The following is a 17,245-nucleotide window of genomic DNA, read 5'->3' on the forward strand; positions in this document are numbered from 1 at the left end:
CCACATTGAGTGTAATTTCCTAACACACACATTGATGCAATCTCTTTGCATTGCAGCAGCACCAATACTGCTTTTAGTGTTAAAGAACAATTAGTGATAAAAGGTGGTCATATCAGAAATAAAAATTCATAGAATGAATATATTTTGATTTCCATTTTGAGTAACACCACAAAAATCTAGTTTTGGTGGATCTAGTTTTGGTCTCTCTCTGCCAAACTAAATAAAAAACATACTTTACATGTCACTTATATTTTAATAAATTAAGTGAAAAAAAACCCCTGCTGATTGCTATTCTGCTAAGAAGTAATGTTTGAGTCTGATCTGGACAAGTGGCAAATACACCCGATGTTCTTCTATTGAAGCATTAACAAATAAGTATTATAAAGGTTCAGGTACTGGGAAGTATTACCAAGACTGTATAACAGCATTACAGGTTAAAAATACAGGAAGTAATGTTTTTGTAAATCTCTTGAAGATTTAAATCATGACGGTGAAGTTATGTTTGTGCCAGTCATATCAGTAGGAAAAGTAGCAGCAGTTAAGTATATTCTTTATGGAGTATATGCTCCTTAACATCTGTTCAGAATCTAAAAATAGGTATTGTTTGAACATATTCTGCTTCCAGTTCATATTTCAGATTTAATTCTCTCCTTAAAAATACGTTTTGTAGTTTAATTTTTAAGTGTCATCTGCTCTTGATTTGTGTGATCCACATTACAAAACAGTTAAAATTGTTCTACTGCTAGTTGATGTAGAAATGATTATGAAACAAAAAAGCATGAAGGGTCCTGTGTTTCTTCCTGGGTAAGACGAACACTGAAGAAAATCCAAGGAAAGAAGAAATTTTCACATTATGCCTACATTCTTCCCATATATTCTATCATATGGAAAGGCAAACAGAGCCAGATTAAGAGACGTATGCTGAAAAAGCAAATTCCTAAAGACAATAAAAGGTCTAATTCCTGCAAATGTTCTTTGCAATCAAACCATAGGCAAAAGTCTGCCGATAATTTTTTCAATTTAAATAATTTCCATTCTTCAAATGTATGTGAGGCAAGAAACTCACCAAGAAATTAAGCTATTTTAGCTAAGCAGTTATAACTATCAATGAGTCAGTTTTAATGAGACATGCACCTAAAAATCGAAAAGACAGAGGGACGCAAGTAAGAAATTCTGTCAAACTGACCATATTTAGATATAAAACCTAAAACAAACCTACAGGAAAAAAAAAAAGCACAATTCTGGCTAAAATAAACTAAGGGGTGTTTGTATTCTATGCACTAAGGAAAACAGTGTGGTTTTGAATCTGCTGAGAAACAACTGAAGGTATGAAAACTGCAGTTGGGTTGCAGGACTACAAAAATGACACTATTCTGCAAAATTTGGAAACAAACAGCAGTATTAGTTCAGCTATGCGGATGCAAAGTAGTTTTTTTCTTTTTCTTTTTTTTTTTTTTAAACCTGATTAGTTCATAGATCAATTTTAATGTCACTATGAAACATAAATTTAGATTAAGAGGGAAAATATACCTTTAGGGAAACACCATTAGGTTTTTGGTTCTGCCTAGAATATTACAACTATGTATTATCAAAACATCAAGTAGGTATTATAAATCTGCCTGATGAGAGAAAACCTACATAAAATGATATCTATTTTAAGAATTCTGGGTTTAGTCCATGTAGAAATGAAGGATAGCTCAACTAAGCTTCTTTGGAAAGGCTATGACTCTTTGGAAGGCCTAACACAAGCTGATAGTTAAATAAAACCAGACTAATTTCACGGGGCTTAACATTTCTAAAAAATATTTTTGCTAACACTCCAAACAAAAGATAAGCTTAGTCTTAATGCCTCCATGTTTTTTGTTCAACTTGATTAAATTACACTCAAAGAAACATAAAAAGAGGACAGGTAACTGAGTAACACTCATACAAACGGAGATAGCATAATCAAATATTTCTGTGATTTATCATGAACTCACAAGGCCCTAATTGCATGCTCTAATGTTAATTTCTTTTTACAAAAATACAAACATACCTACTTGGCCAGTTGCCACTATGTTGGTAAACTTGGGGTGCTGATTTACAGTGAGGCACAAAATATCATCATTGTGTTCTTGGTAAAAAGACTGAGAGCCTGAAAAAAAATTTCCAACTTTAATTAAAACATTTATACACACGTAGACTTGATTAATGTTTGAAAAAATTATAATATTTGTTAAAAAACAGTGTTATGGTGATGTTGCAGTTTGGAGCTTAAAACCAGGAAACAGAAACTCCTAATTTTAACAGAGCACTTAGTAACACCGAACTATTCCCTCAAGTTTTCTACATCAAGTTGCTTAAACATCACAGAAACAAATAGCATTGTGTTACTCTTTTCAAGGTCTAAATTATCTAAACTAAATTGGTTATTGGGAATGAATGTATGTGCTACAGAGGTCTGAAAAGTAAACCAAATAAAAAATAATTAACTTAGTCTTAGAAAAAACATTAAACAACTATAATGACCCCATTGTTCAGCTGTTTTAGTTTCTGTGGTCATTTTAATAAGCAACTTTCAGAAAGCTAATACTAAAATAATCAAATCTTTACTTACTTCAGAATTCAGTCACCGGAAACGTTTCAATATATTTAGTTTGCTTATGCAGCTATTGTGAATCACCTCTACAGACTGAATTTTCAGCAACAAATAATATTACTTCATAAACTGTAACTCCATGTGTGTGAAGAAACATTTTTTCCTCAAGTGGGTTTTCTTTTACCTGTTGCCACATTATACAAGATCCCAATAGACGCAGTATGATATATTACATCAGCACCATCATTCAAATAGTGCACGTTGTTTCTACAGTCCTTGCCGCGGTACCCAAATACAAGCTCCAAAATTAGGTCCTAAAAAAGATATTTACATCTATTAGATACACAAAACCTTAAAGCAATTATGAACTTTACAAACTTTTCCAGGATTTTATTTTTCAAATACGTCCTTATGAAGTAAAGGAGTTTAACAATGTCTCAAACCAACAGAACCTGAGATCCTGCCTTCCCCGACAGCTTACATTGCTGCTCATTCTTGTCGTACGTGGTCATGTCACCCTATCGTCTCTATTTGGTGGATGCTGTAGAATATTTGTATGTGCACACACACATATACACATGCACATAAATAAATAAATTACAGTAAGCCAAGAAAAACGTAGCTCTTTTGATCAGAAGATACTAAGAAACAAAGAATGACAAACATTGGTCCACACTTTAATTCCAGCCCGCAGTTAAGGAAGCTAAATTACAGCCTAAAACTTCTAGAACACTGATGGCAAAGGCCATTTATTATGCTATACCAAACATTTTTTTTCATGACAGAAAATATTTCAGTTGATATGAAGAACTGCATTTTTCAAGGTTATATGAAATTTCCACTTCAGATTAATCAAAAGTGAGTATATTCATTTGCACGGGCCATGCGATGAAAAAAACACAGGTGCCCAAGCTAAAATCATCATTAAAATTTAAAAGTTATTTTATCTTTAAAACTGTTGACAATGATGAATTTTAAACAAAGTTTTAAAATTTTTTTTTTTTTTTAAATTGCAGTAAAAAGATGCTTAGTTTTATTTGTGACAATACATCCATTAACAATTCAGTTATCTGAACAGGACATATTGCTTTCAACACACTACATTAAAAAGGCTTTATTGTTACTAAGAATTAAGTTGTGCTCCATTATGTTTGCAAGAAAAAGTAATATCAGGCTTTTCTGGATTTAGAAAAAAAAAATTCTCTCCCACTTTTTTGGCTCTTTACTCGCTATTGAATATTTCCATCTGTGATACACTTAAAATTAATCAATCTTTTAGTGTGTCCACAAATCTGTCAATTTCTGGGAAAAACAAATCCTAAAAGAAGAGGAAGAGGAGATCAAAGAGATCAATGTTTTTCTTACCTCTATAGGTCTCTTTTTTTTCCCAACATTATTTGTCTGAAGTTTCTCCGGCTGTGGCAATGCCCTACTAACTGGTGGTCTGAAATAAAGAACTGTGAATAAGAGAAGGCTGTCCGTCACCCATTCCATACTAACACAGTACCTTCCAACCTGCTACTGCATATGGAAAACTTACAGCCCTATCCTGCTTAACTGATGTTTGTATTCATCTTCAAAAGAAATACCTCTGTCAAAGGGGGGGGGGGGAGAGGGGGGGGGAAATCCCCTTTGTTTAACATGCTAGGTTTCCAACAATTCTTCAACAATCCATTAGGTTAATGCAAAAGCTTGTTTTACAGTGAATGACCACTGATATAATATTCTTAGCTTTTTCATGCTATATTCTTAAAGATGCTTCCATCTTCTCCGTAGCAATTTGTATTGGATAAACTTTAAAGGCTTACCTGATTAATTTAAATACTTGAGATAATCATTCCTGTTCCCACATGCCTTCAGTAGGCCCTAACTTTTCCTATTTTTGTAATAGTTCGTAAAGAACTCTGCGTACACCTGCCCATTCACTTGCATGAACAGAAACAAGTTATTGATCAACAGTTAGTTGGAAGTAAACCATCACCATGCAAATGCATGAATATGAGCCATAATTTATGTTCCACTGTTCTGAATAGCCCAGATTTAATTAAGAAATCTCAACTAGATATGTTTGATAAATATCTGTAACATATCTTTCAGATTAACTTCAACTGTTCATATACAAGGAAACATACAAGCAAGTAAGTTTTATTTATCGAAATTATGCAATAATTTCTAGTAATTTGCAGTAGCATTGGTTATTGATTCTATATATACAGGACGTGTGGCCATAAAGAGAAACCTGTAAGTTTGACCCTTAAAAGGAACAATTAATTTAAAAATAGATTCTACATATAGATTCAATAAAATCCAGATGATCTAATCCAGCAGGCAGTGTGACAAACTAATATCACACAGAAAGCAACAGTTCAGCTCTCTTTCATATTCCCTTTTTATTCCCTTATTTTGATTTCCCTTTTAATTCCATCTCTGCTCTTGATGCAAAATAATCACCACGTCTTTTCTAAGAGCAATAGACTGTGGCTTGTTTGTACACTGTATATTTTGAACTATATTCGAAAAGTATTTTTTCAGTTATTCAAATAAAATACCATTTTCTGAGCTTTATTCCTCCATTTTCCCTGCCTAATTTTAGTACAATTTGTAGATTGATGTCATATCACTAATCAAAAGATTTGCACATATTATAATGCAAATTATACTGCAACTATAAACTGTCTTCTGAGATACTTCAGTTACTTCCTCTATGCTTAGAAGTCTGTAAACTACCTATGGGAAAAAAAAAAAATTACAGAAGAAAAACAGACGATGAAAAATTCCTGTCTCGTAAAGAAGTCTGTCGGATGCCTGGATCACCCAAACATGATCAAGTTTATTAAAACTTGCTATTGTGTTAGATAGGGCCAGAAGGAGGTACTTGAAATATTTAATTTAGCATCATAAATCTAGATTTTATGAAATGTAAAAATCTTTACAACAGAAAATCCAAATCCAGATCTAAAGTATTGCTACTTTACATTGGATAGTTAACACAATGAGTCTTTTCACAGGGAGGGAATATGTGCTGTACTAAAAAAATTCTTATCAAAGGGAAGTACGAAATAATAATTTAAAGTTAAAAACAAAATTCAAGGCACAAAGGAAAATAAGGCTCACATTTCATATTCATTCATAAATAAGTGCAAATTCAGAGAACACTAATTGAAGTATGGAGAAAGACTTTTATAATTTCACAAAGAATGGCAGTCTAACACTTGTTTTTTGTTACTCCAAAATTCTTACTCTTGAAAAACTGACTTCTAATAAATTGGCAGTAAAGGCAAAAACTGGGGACATCTACCATATATAGCAATGAGGGTCAGAAAAGGAGTCCAATGTGGACATGCACTAAAGGTCTCCTCGCTCGGAGAAAATATTAAAAGATAGCAGCATTTAAATACACTCTTGCAGTCCTGCCTGAAATTCGACCGGTGGGAATGTATCCCCAGGCTTCATTCTCAAAGGTCCTCAGTTCGAGAGCTTTTTGTCCTCTCAGCTCTCCAGTTAGAAGGAATTCACATACGCCTCAAGACAGAAGAGCAAAGCATTTGAATTTCTTTTTCAGTTATAGCCTGGACTTAGCTCACAGCCATTAGCATCCTGTCCCTAGTCTGTGAAGATGAAAAAGTATTTTCCTAACTTTTGGAAAAGAGGAGGAAAAGCAAACCAAGCACGATCTCGGCTGCCCTACAAGCCAGTACAGGAATCCAGGAAACCTCTGACTTCTGTCAGCAATCCCAACATCCAATTTCATGACCACTGTTGAATCACTACTGTCTCTCAACCAGCTCCTTCCAGGTCTTCTACTTGATGAGAATTTCCTAGCCTGCCCACCTATTTTCCAGGTCCTTTCTTCTCTTCTGTCCTATCACCACTGACTCCTAGCATCCTCTCATCTAACCTGTCATATTATAACAATAGTATCTCTAAGTATGGTTAAAATTCTCTCTTTTCAATTTTAAAAAATAAAGAAACTATACTTTTATTTAGAAATTTCTATATTATCAACAGAAAACACTCCCAATAGGTTACAATGTTGATCATACTAAATATATACGGAGAGAGGTCATCTAAAGTTTTGCAGAGGAAAAACTCTTTGGTCATATTTATTCCCCACCTTCACAGTCGATGAGCAATTTCAGCTACAAATACACTGAGCAAGAAGTAACAAGTATCTCCCAGTTCCACAGAAGCCTGCTTATCACTGTGTACCACTCAAATTGAATCAAATCCAATCAAGTAAAACTACTGAAATGCATGAACAAATATTGAAAGGCACAGATTCTGTATGGGGAATGGGCTTTCTGAAAGCACTTCAGCGATACAAAGAATAAAAACCTGCCATTATTCATTCAAGTAAATGAAGAGAAAGAAAGAGAGAAACTAATACAGCCCAGGTCCAATTAAAATTTTGCAGGGTGTGTGTGTGTGTGTGTGGCAATATCACACAGCTTCATCAAACTCTGAGGTAAATTATGTTAAGATTCCCTCTTCTCTCATAAAGAAGAACTCCCCCCTCCCCCCAGTATCTTTTTTGAAATGGTCACACTGACTTCCCAAAATATGAACATATAAAACTTTGTTTGGGTTTTGAGTGGGTTTGTTTTCTGTTTTGTTTTTTTGTTGGGGGAGGTGGTGGTGGTGGTGTTTGCCTATGAATATAATACTGCTTAAAACTAAACAAATCCTAGTGCTTACAATCTCTGACGTTAAATGGCAAAATAATAACCAGTTCTCTGCCTGTGCAATCAAAAGTCTTTGAAGAATGAACAGGGTTGACAAGTTCAATGAATTGCACATATCCATGATTATATTTATCCTGTTATTCTATGGCTAAGAATTATAGTTACTGAAATATCTAATACCTCATTCGTGTAACAGGTTAATGATACTAAGAGCTGCCAACCAACTTTTTTCCTACCTACAGTTTATAACTTTGAATTATAATTAAAATTCCTTAATTCCATTTATACCTCCATAATTGCTGCTCATATATTAGCTAACCAGGAGCACAGTTATAAATGCAAGTAGTTCCTTAAAAAACACTTATACAAGAGTGGTTCCTTAAAAACCACTTACATAATGTTCACTTTAAACTCTTTTTTAAATTAAGCAAACACAACATGTCCCTTTCTCTTTTTAAACATGGAAATCAGGAACAACCCTGAAGTGCTGAAAATTGGAAGAATGTATACCAGTGATTCTGTTGGTCCTGTTAGTTCCCCCACGAATCAGAGAGGAGGGGAAAAAGAAGAACCTATACTAAATAGTATCAATGTTCAAATAAATACTATCAATGTTCACTAGTTTTCCACTGTCACTTCTCTCATCCCATGCAACAGCTATAAAATCAAACAGCAAGTACAGTGGGGAGCATTGCAGAAATGTGAGACAGGCACACTGTTGTGCATGCTGCTTCTACTCCCATGCTGAGGAACTCAAAAAGGCTTCTAGAAAAGAAGAAATGCAGCCATCAATAACATATTAAGGACTAAAAAGAAAATCACAATGCCACCTTACTCAGCTGTGAAGCACCAGCACCCAAGATACGACTGTAAGCCTACACAGATACCAGCAGAAAAAAATCCAAACCTTCTTGATGAAAGGAGAAAAAAATATACTCCTCTACAGTTCCAGAGAGCCTTCCTAACTGAGAGAGCAGCAGTACACCAGGTGGAGTCTCATGAGACCTGAGTAGAGAGGCAGAATCACCTCCCTCGACCCGATAGCCACACTTCTTTTGGATAAAGCCTAGGATACGGTTGGCTTTCTGGGCTGCAAGCACACATTGACAGCTCCTGTTGAGGTTCTCATCCACTAACACCCCCAAGTCCTTCTCCTCAGCGCTGCTCTCAATACATTCTTTGCCTGCCCTGTATTTTTGCTTGGGATTGCCCTGGCCCACGTGCAGGACCTTGCACTTGACCTTATTGAACTTCATGAGGTTTGCACAGGCGCACCTCTCAAGCCTGTCCAGGTGCCTCTGGATGGCAACCCTCCCTCCAGCATGTCGACCACTCCACACAGCTTGGTGTTGTCGGCAAATTTGCTGAGGGAGCACTCAATCTCAACATCCATGTTGCAGACAATGTTAAACAGCACTGGTCCAAGTACTGACCCCTGAGGAACACCACACATCACTGCTTGCCACTTGGACATTGAGCCGTTGACTGCAACTCTTTGAGTACAACCATCCAGCCAGATCCTTATCCACCGAGTGGTCCATCTGTCAAATCCACACCTCTCCAATTTAGAAACCAGGATGTCGTGCAGGACAGTGTCAAATGCCTTGCAGAAGTCCAGGCAGATGACATCAGTCACTCTCCCATAATCCACCAACGTTGTAATGCCGTCATAGAAGGCCACCAAATTTGTCAGGCACAATTTGCCCTCAGGGAAGCCATGCTGGCTGTCACCAATCACCTTCTTATTTTCCATGTGCCTCAGCATTTTTTCCAGGAGGATCTGCTCCATGACCTTGCCAGGCACAGAGGTGAGACTGACCACCCCGTAGTTCCCCAGGTCTTCCTTCTTTCCCTTTTAAAAATTGGGGGTTATGTTTCCCCTTTTCCAGTCAGTGGGAACTTCACCGGACTGTCACGACTTCTCATATATGATGGATAGAGGCTTGACAACTTCATCCACCAGTTCCCTCATGACCCACGGATGAATCTTGTCAGGTCCCATAAGTTTGTGCACCTTTTATCATTGACATACCTATAGAAGCTCTTCTTGTTGCCCTTGACGTCCCTGGCCAGGTTTAATGCTATCTGGAATTTAGCTTTCCTAACCTGATCCCTGGCTGCTCAGACAATTTCTCTATATTTCTCCCAGGCTACCTGTCCTTGCTTCCACCCTCTGTAGGCTTCCTTTTGCTGTCTGAGATTGTCCAGGAGCTCCTTGTTCATCCACACAGGCCTCCTGATGTTTTTGCCTGACTTCCTCTTTTTTGGGATGCATATCATTGAGCAATGCCACTCTTTAAAAAAAAAAAAAAAAAAAAAAAAAACCACCAACAACAAAAAATCTATGAAAAGTAGCACAAGAGCAAATGAAGTTTGAAGACACGATCCCAACGATGGGAGACTACTATGTATTACCACCAACAAAATCCCACCTGATCTGAAGCAAGAAGTCCAAACTGTAGGGAACTGAGTCCATTTCCCTTAGGACAATTCCTAACAATCTATCCATAAAAATATTTTTATGCCCATCTTGACTTAGAGCTTCTAAGAAGAAAAAAGGCATTCCCAGAAACACTATTATTTAGGAGGAACAGTGTACATTTATCAGTTGGCAGAGGCTAGCGCTCTTTGACTGTTGTTGCGAAGATACATAAAAATCAGAGACTGAGGGAGGACTGCATAGGTCAGAGAAGATTCAAGGAAATAAAAAGGATGCATCTAAAACAGCAGAGGAAACCCCTGCAATTAAATATTTGAGGTAAAGAAAATGAAAAGTAGGTTCAAGAAGTTTTTCCTTAGGAAAAAAACAAACACCACCAAAACCAAACACAAACAAACAAACATAAAACCCCGAAACCACCAAACCCAAACTAAGTAGCAGCAGGAAACTTGATGACCACAGGTCATCCAGACAGCTCTGGAGTAGAAGTGAGTGACAATACTGGTGCTGAGCAGGCAGGCGGCATGCAAGGGCTGTAAGCACCATCACTGGAGGTCAGTGCTGCTTTACAGATGGGAATAGGGAAAGATTGAGCAAAACCACCCAACTCACCCCCTGCTCCCTCCAGAATGCTTCCAAATATATTTTTAATTTCTGATTTGTCAGGGACAACTGAGCAACAGTCTTATTACTATTCCTCTAGGAATTGATAAACACAGCATAAAAAGCCCTTCTTCCACTGGTCACTATCACATTTGACACAGAGCACTCAAGCCTCATTTCTTTCCTTCCCCCCGCCATTTCTTATTTCATGTATGACCCTGAAAGATAGAGGAAAAAGCAAATTAGAGAAAAAAAAAAAAAAAAAGCAGAAGAACTAAATAGAGCAGGAGAGCATATCTGAAATTTCATAAAAGCAGTAAAAACAAAGGACATGGTTCTGGCACAGGTTTATGCTACTGGAACTGAAGTAAAGTAACTGACTGAAAGTAAAGATTTCTCAGCTGCTCGGAGCTAGAATGGGGCATTTTTATAACATTTGCTGTCTGCTAATGCCTTGTGATTAGAACAGGAGAAGAGGTAAAACAATCTCCCATTATACAACCACTTGAAAAGACCATCTATACTTAAAGGCGGTACAGATAGACAGACATAAATATAGGTTGATATCCATCCTTAGCCAATCATTAGAGTACATTTACGTTTTGTACATTACCATACCAAAGAATAAAGTGTAGGTACACTGGTCAATAAGACTTGACAATTTATACTTAGCTATATTATTTCACAGGTTACCTAAACTATTTATACAAGTACCCATCTACAGAAGACAAACTCTACATTGTTTCAGAGCAGTGGAACTGGAATGCAAATTACAAGCACGTGTATTTTTTTTTTCCCCAATTAAGTTTCAAGATGACAACTTGTGCACTTAAAAACAGGAATGATGAAGGACACCAGAAAACATTTTCCAAGTGCTTTTTTTCAAGGTGCGAAAGCTGAAGATATTTTTCATTTGCTATTTAATGTGCAGGAAAGTGACTAATGGCATATAAAACACAGTGGTCATTTACCTGCATGTGTAACTGGCTGCATGCTCAAAAACTGTGTGCAAAAGATGGGAAGGAGAGCATGAATATTATTTTGGGGTGAATGCGCATATGGATGGGCTCAGTTTGAATATGCGGAAGGAGAGTTCCAGCCATCTATCATAGGGCAAATAAATACCTTAAATTGGCACTTTATTTTCAACATGAAAATAGAATCAGTATATGTGTTTTAATATTTCTTGTTACAAGACCATAAAAGAATTTTGAAGTAGTTTGTGAAACAAAGAAATCCCTTTTTCTTGGGTTTAGACATAGGTTTAATATTATTGATACTGCTACCCATGTTGTCTTGTATGATGCTTTTTTATTTCACTCCCTACTTTTATTATTAATACTGAGTTTCTGAAGTTATTAACAGAAAAATAGGATGTCTTCTGTGGTTAATATAAACTGCCATCAATTCTTGGAGTTCGATGGTAACTTATGGGAATGTCAATTGCAATACTTAATTCTGTTTTAAAAATCCAAGTGTTATTTTGGGCATGATTTCATAGAGCAAATTACAGCCGTGGGTACAAAAGAAGTCCCTTCCTTTGAGGGTCACCACAGCTGCACCTCGTACTTCGGGGGACTTCCAGAGAACTTAGCAATCGATTTTGGACCAGCCTTCAGCATGAAGTAACTTTCACTGCCCTCCCCAAAACGTGTTGGCAGGCATGAAGTAGAGAATCAATTTTAAAAGTAAGGAGGAGTTCTTTCCACTTACTCTTGGTAACATTTTCAATGTCACTTGTGAAAAGTTAGAGGGTTCTTCCATTAGAAGATAATGAAGCCTGACAATTTATAAGTACTGCTTCTTGACAAGGATTAGTCATAATTATTTTCACGTGTCCTATGACTAGTAAGTACCATTTTGTATGCACTAATGAGGATATAGGTAATCTAATACTTAAATAATTTAGCAACATATACACCTTGACATGTCAGGCGAGACTGTCTCATCAAATGTAAACTAATCCGCTTTTGAGGTGGATAGCTGTCCACTAGGGACTGGAGAGAGTGCTGATCTCTGTATTTTAATAATTATTATTGAAAAATACTATTTGTAAAACATAGGGAAGTTTAATGGTCCACGTAGTTAATTTTATATTGGTAGGTAAATAAATACCTAGCTTATTGTATGGAACAGAACTACAATGAACATGTATAAATTAAAAATTTGTAATACAACAATATTCTGAAGAGTGATAGGTGCATGGTATAGCACCCAACATGACAGATGGCTTTTTAAGCAAAATGGGAATGACAATAAAATATGGACTAGATAGCAAAATAAAAGCATTACCTGGAACCTCTTTTCAGCAGCAGGTAGGAAAGAGAAAAGGATTACTTATCCAAGTTTGGCTGAAAGCTAGGTGTCAGTGAATTATTCATAGAAATAATTGGTATTGACTTTCTGGTTTGTTTACTTCTTTTTACAAAGGGATTATTCACAACTTCATAGGTTATGTAAATCTATTATTTGTACAGAAAACTTCTATTCACTTAAATGGGAGTTATGAACATGTGTTGGCATCAGAGTATAATTCTTAGGAATGATTGCTACTGTAAACAGAGAAAGCAAGCAGAAGCAGACCCCAAACCCTTTGAAGTATATCAAGTGTTTAAAGAGTTAGCAAACACAACACCTGAATTACTCAAAGAAAGTTTGTGCAGGTTTAACTTTCCAAAATGAGCTGATGGACAGAACAGTCAACTTACTATTAAAGACAGATATCCAAGTTCACTCATAAAAACACATTTAGTTATACTAAAATACAATTATCTCAGTCAAAATGTGTGGGGTACTGAGCACTGATGATATATACTGGTTTTTCATTATTATTTAATTCAGTTTATTTTGATTGAAGATATTTCAGCGTCTGTTTCACAAATATGTTGAACTGGATGGTTTTCTCAGTCACATATGATGCCCACTCCTATACTTTGACTAGCAAAAAATCATTATTAACCATCAGAATATATGGGCACAGATTATTTCGTAACATTTGTCCTATGCACGAGCACTTTTCATTAGTCTGATTAGCAGGCACACTTCCTTTGTTTTGATTTGCTTTTCTTTTAAGAACTACCAAGCAATTCCACTGCACCAAGGGCAGTGGTTACCAGTGTTTTTCACTTACAGGTGAAGCAAAAACATTTTTTCCCTCATCTGTTAGAGAAAACTTTCCAGAAAATTAAGAAAACAGTATTAACAACTCACAAATGGATTCCCCCCCCCCCCAACCCCCTGACAATAATCTGTTTTACTGAATCTCTTCTAATTAATTCTGACTTTATTCTGCAATGCAAGACTGCCTGTATTTCTTCATACAAGAAACAGCTAAACCTTTTCTCCTAATACAATTCAAATGTATCTTGACCAGGTTTTACAGTCAATGACATGCAATCCTTCAAGGACTACAGAAATCAAATACCTTCAGATATTTTTCAGAATAAGTTCTACGCAGGAGAAATGAGAGTTTCTCCAAGAATGGAACACTTTTCTCTTACAATTTTCCTGAGTCCACTGAACCAAAATGTTCATATAGTCAGAGGAAGATTTTTAGCTTTCATTTGGCAGTTTCAGTTCTTTAATCTCCAATTCTACTTTTTCAACCTCACAATTTAAGTATGGAACAAGATTTTCCACATGGACCACATGTGACATATCTAATTATTAGCTGGCAAATATTTATATATATGGAGATATGATTGGATGCCTAATTGGTACAAGGCAGATTTCATAAAAGGCTTTTGTGCTGTCTTCATCACTGAAATACCCAAGACATTTGGAGCTGTATTCAACCTATCTAGCAATATGCCTGTGTTTCAGTTATCCTTTTTTTGAGGTCTTTGACAAATGCGTATTGTTCATGTAACTTCTTTGGTCCTCTCAATAACGTCAGTCTACACAGATCATAGCCCAAATACAAATATTCCAACCCTCATCACTGGGCCATGCAACAGTACCTCTAGACATTTCTTTCCTGGTCACATCTGATTATTTTAGCTGCAAAAGGAATAAGTCTTTTTCCTTGCATTCAATCCAGGATATTATTTGGTAAACCTTGGTACTTTAGTAATTGGCTTTTTGATTTCCTCAAAGACATGAGTTTTAATTCAGCTTTGGAAGGAAAAAATAATTACCTCACACTAGTAAAGGAAGACCATTCCTTTCCATAATGTTGTTCCTGTTTATCGATAGTGCTCAGAGACACAGTAATACAAGTAACTAATAATAACGAAATTCTTGCTTGTGAAGAACGGAATATCCAGAAATTTCAGGGTTTTCAACCTCAAGGTTAATGCCCTGCACTAATGTAAATTCCAGTGTGCAGAAACTGATTAACAGAAAGGTTAGCTTCAAAAAGTCCTACCTTCTTTCTAAAACTGTTTAAAAAGAAAGTTAACTTGAAATTTAAACTTTCCTGTAATCAAGTGTATTCTGCAAAAGGGTGAATAGAGAGAGGGAAGAAGCTGCTAATAGAAAGTACCTTGCTATAATTCTTCATTTTGATTCCTGGCTTCTTCCCTCTCCCAAATCACACAAGTCGACAGAGCAAAAGGAGAGGATAGTTGTATTTTTACAAAAAGAACTTTGGAATTTGTGCTATTTACATTCATATCACATGTCACTGAACTAGCAAGCAGAAAAACTAATTGCATTCTCTTCATTTATCCAAAACATATGGAAGATGTTTGAATAAAATCTCTGAATTACCCTTTCAGTGGCAATTACAAGATGATAATTGTGAGGTTCAGATAAAGGAAGTCTCATTTCAGTAGCTTCCTCCCTTTTTCACCCCCTTGGAAGTACAATTTAGATTGCTTTTCTGTCTGTATCAGCTAAAAAAAATTAATTCACTTCTGCCATCAGTAAAGGACTAGTTTGTAAATAGTTTGTTAGTACCCTTCCCATTATGAATATACAATGATCTAAAATAGGTTATATATTTTTGCGTATGTCCTTACACACACACACACCACTTTGGAAGAAATTCTGCCATAATGCCTGGTTTTGAATTGGATCTGCAAGTAGATGCAGAGCATCTAAAGAATTTTGAAGATATATAAACCACTGGGATCTTCCCATACAAGAGATCTCAGCATGTGGACTGAGCAATTGTATGTATTAAGAAAAAAGGATAGTGATGACTGAGACATACACTCCTTCAGGGGTTTTAGTTGCTTGCAAATCTTTAGTATGGTAAATTTGTGGTGAAAAATCAAACCAGAATTCCTGGTTGTTTAGTTTTGAGATCTCTTGGTACAGCCATTCTTATCTCAGGTTTAATCACAGTATCACCCCTTTGACAGTGACAAATACTGAACACTTCAGCAAGAACAGAATAAGAATGGAACAATATTCTCCAGATTCTTCTCCTAACCTCCAGTGATTTTCAGTTCACAGGAGCAGCTGAGCCAGAAATGTTTTCAAAATTAACCATCCACGATGGATTTTTTTCTGAACAATTTACCTAGTACAAAAACATACTAGGAAAGAACTTTTAGTAAAGGATAGAAACAGTTTTCCAGTTTATCTTCTGCTGCTGCTGAATAGCCATAAAGCTATTACACAACCACATTAGACAAACAGTAGACATCTTTTCACATAAAAATATTGTTTTAATATTATTATTCAGAAACTATAAATAATTCAAATTATAGACATAAGTGCTGCCTCACAGCCAATGCCATTTTGTGTTTTCAATAGAAATTAAAATAAATATTCCAATGTCAATGATATATTATGGTAACTTTAAAACTAGAGAATGGCATATTGTTAGAAAAGGTGGCATTAATCTACACTGCAAGCAGACCTTAAACCAACTGAATCTGAATGGAATCTTGAGTTTTAGCATCCGTAAGTTTTTCAAAAAACACACCTTAAATTTTAGGCTTCAACACATTCAGTATATCAACTTTCACAGCACTAGTATCACTTATTTTCAAAATATACCCTTGTCTCTTATATTCTTTTGAATACTGAACTGCTTAGATAAGATTGCTACAAAAAAAGTCCCAGAAAAAGTGGGGAAAATCATGTTTGTCCTGAAGGAAAAAGTAAAGGCAATGCTGCCTTTAAGTATGAGTTGATGCAACTCACATCTCAAGTTAATGTGTTAGCCATAAAAATGATTAAGACACAGAAATGTCTACTGCACCTAATAAAACTGTGCTATTGTGAAGGGGAAAACAAAATTTTTCTTAACTTCCGCTATTGCAAGAAAAAAAAATAATTTATGAGCAAAACCAGAAAATTGCAAGCAGGACACTGACTGTTAGAGAGTAAAAATAAACTTTTGTTCAGATTCATTTTCTGGCAATTGCATTTACATTTTGAATTAAGGGTCCATGGAAAAAAAATTATTATGCTATACCAAAAAGCCGAATCCCATGTTCCATACATCATACAGAAGTTACCTACACACCAGACTGCAGTGTTTTGCAGCCTCTTTTGCCTGTTTTCCCTTTCTGACCCTAGGGATTTTTTCATTCCTTTCTGAAGAGCTTTAGCAAACAGAAGTGACATTGTTTTGACCCACCAGGTGACGTGCATTTGAATTTTTGCTAGACGAAATGGCCTAAAACTCTGATTTCATATGTCATCCTACTACCTACAACATAGAAGGTGAGATAATTTAACCCTTCCAATAATATTAGAATCAAAATTACTTTAGTGAATCACTTTTTGGTACCCAGTTGAGTAATTTCTGACTCTAAATCCAGGCTGTGGTCTTAGACTACAATCCCTGGTCTCACAGATGTGCTTTTGTGAGACAGAAGTAAGAAACAGATTTCAGGTATGCTTCTTCCTTTAGTGTTCTCCTATTTTTTTATCTCATTTAATACTCTGGATACTAAAAGTCATATATCTCCTACATAGAGAAAACTAGAATTTATGAATTCCACTTCAGCTTCTAGGTCCAACAATCTTAAGTAATAACTACAT

The 17,245-nt window shown here is 35.8% G+C and overlaps 1 protein-coding gene across 2 annotated transcripts in view; it reads right to left on the reverse strand.

Annotated features, from left to right (window-relative positions):
• Nucleotides 1-17,245, reverse strand: part of EML5 (EMAP like 5) — a gene marked incomplete at both ends in the record, with an annotated part of 118,172 nt that overhangs the window by 18,091 nt on the left and 82,836 nt on the right. The window contains 3 exons of one of the 2 annotated variants that reach the window (XM_082485905.1): nt 2,036-2,134; nt 2,763-2,892; nt 3,944-4,022. In XM_082485905.1, coding sequence (XP_082342031.1) covers nt 2,036-2,134; nt 2,763-2,892; nt 3,944-4,022 — 308 coding nt within the window. Of the gene's footprint in view, nt 1-2,035; nt 2,135-2,762; nt 2,893-3,943; nt 4,074-17,245 lie in introns of both variants that reach the window. The other variant, XM_082485904.1, reaches the window with a different exon arrangement.

This window comes from Vanellus vanellus (genome assembly GCF_965231255.1).
Source record: "Vanellus vanellus genome assembly, chromosome: 6".
NCBI lineage: Eukaryota > Metazoa > Chordata > Aves > Charadriiformes > Charadriidae > Vanellus > Vanellus vanellus.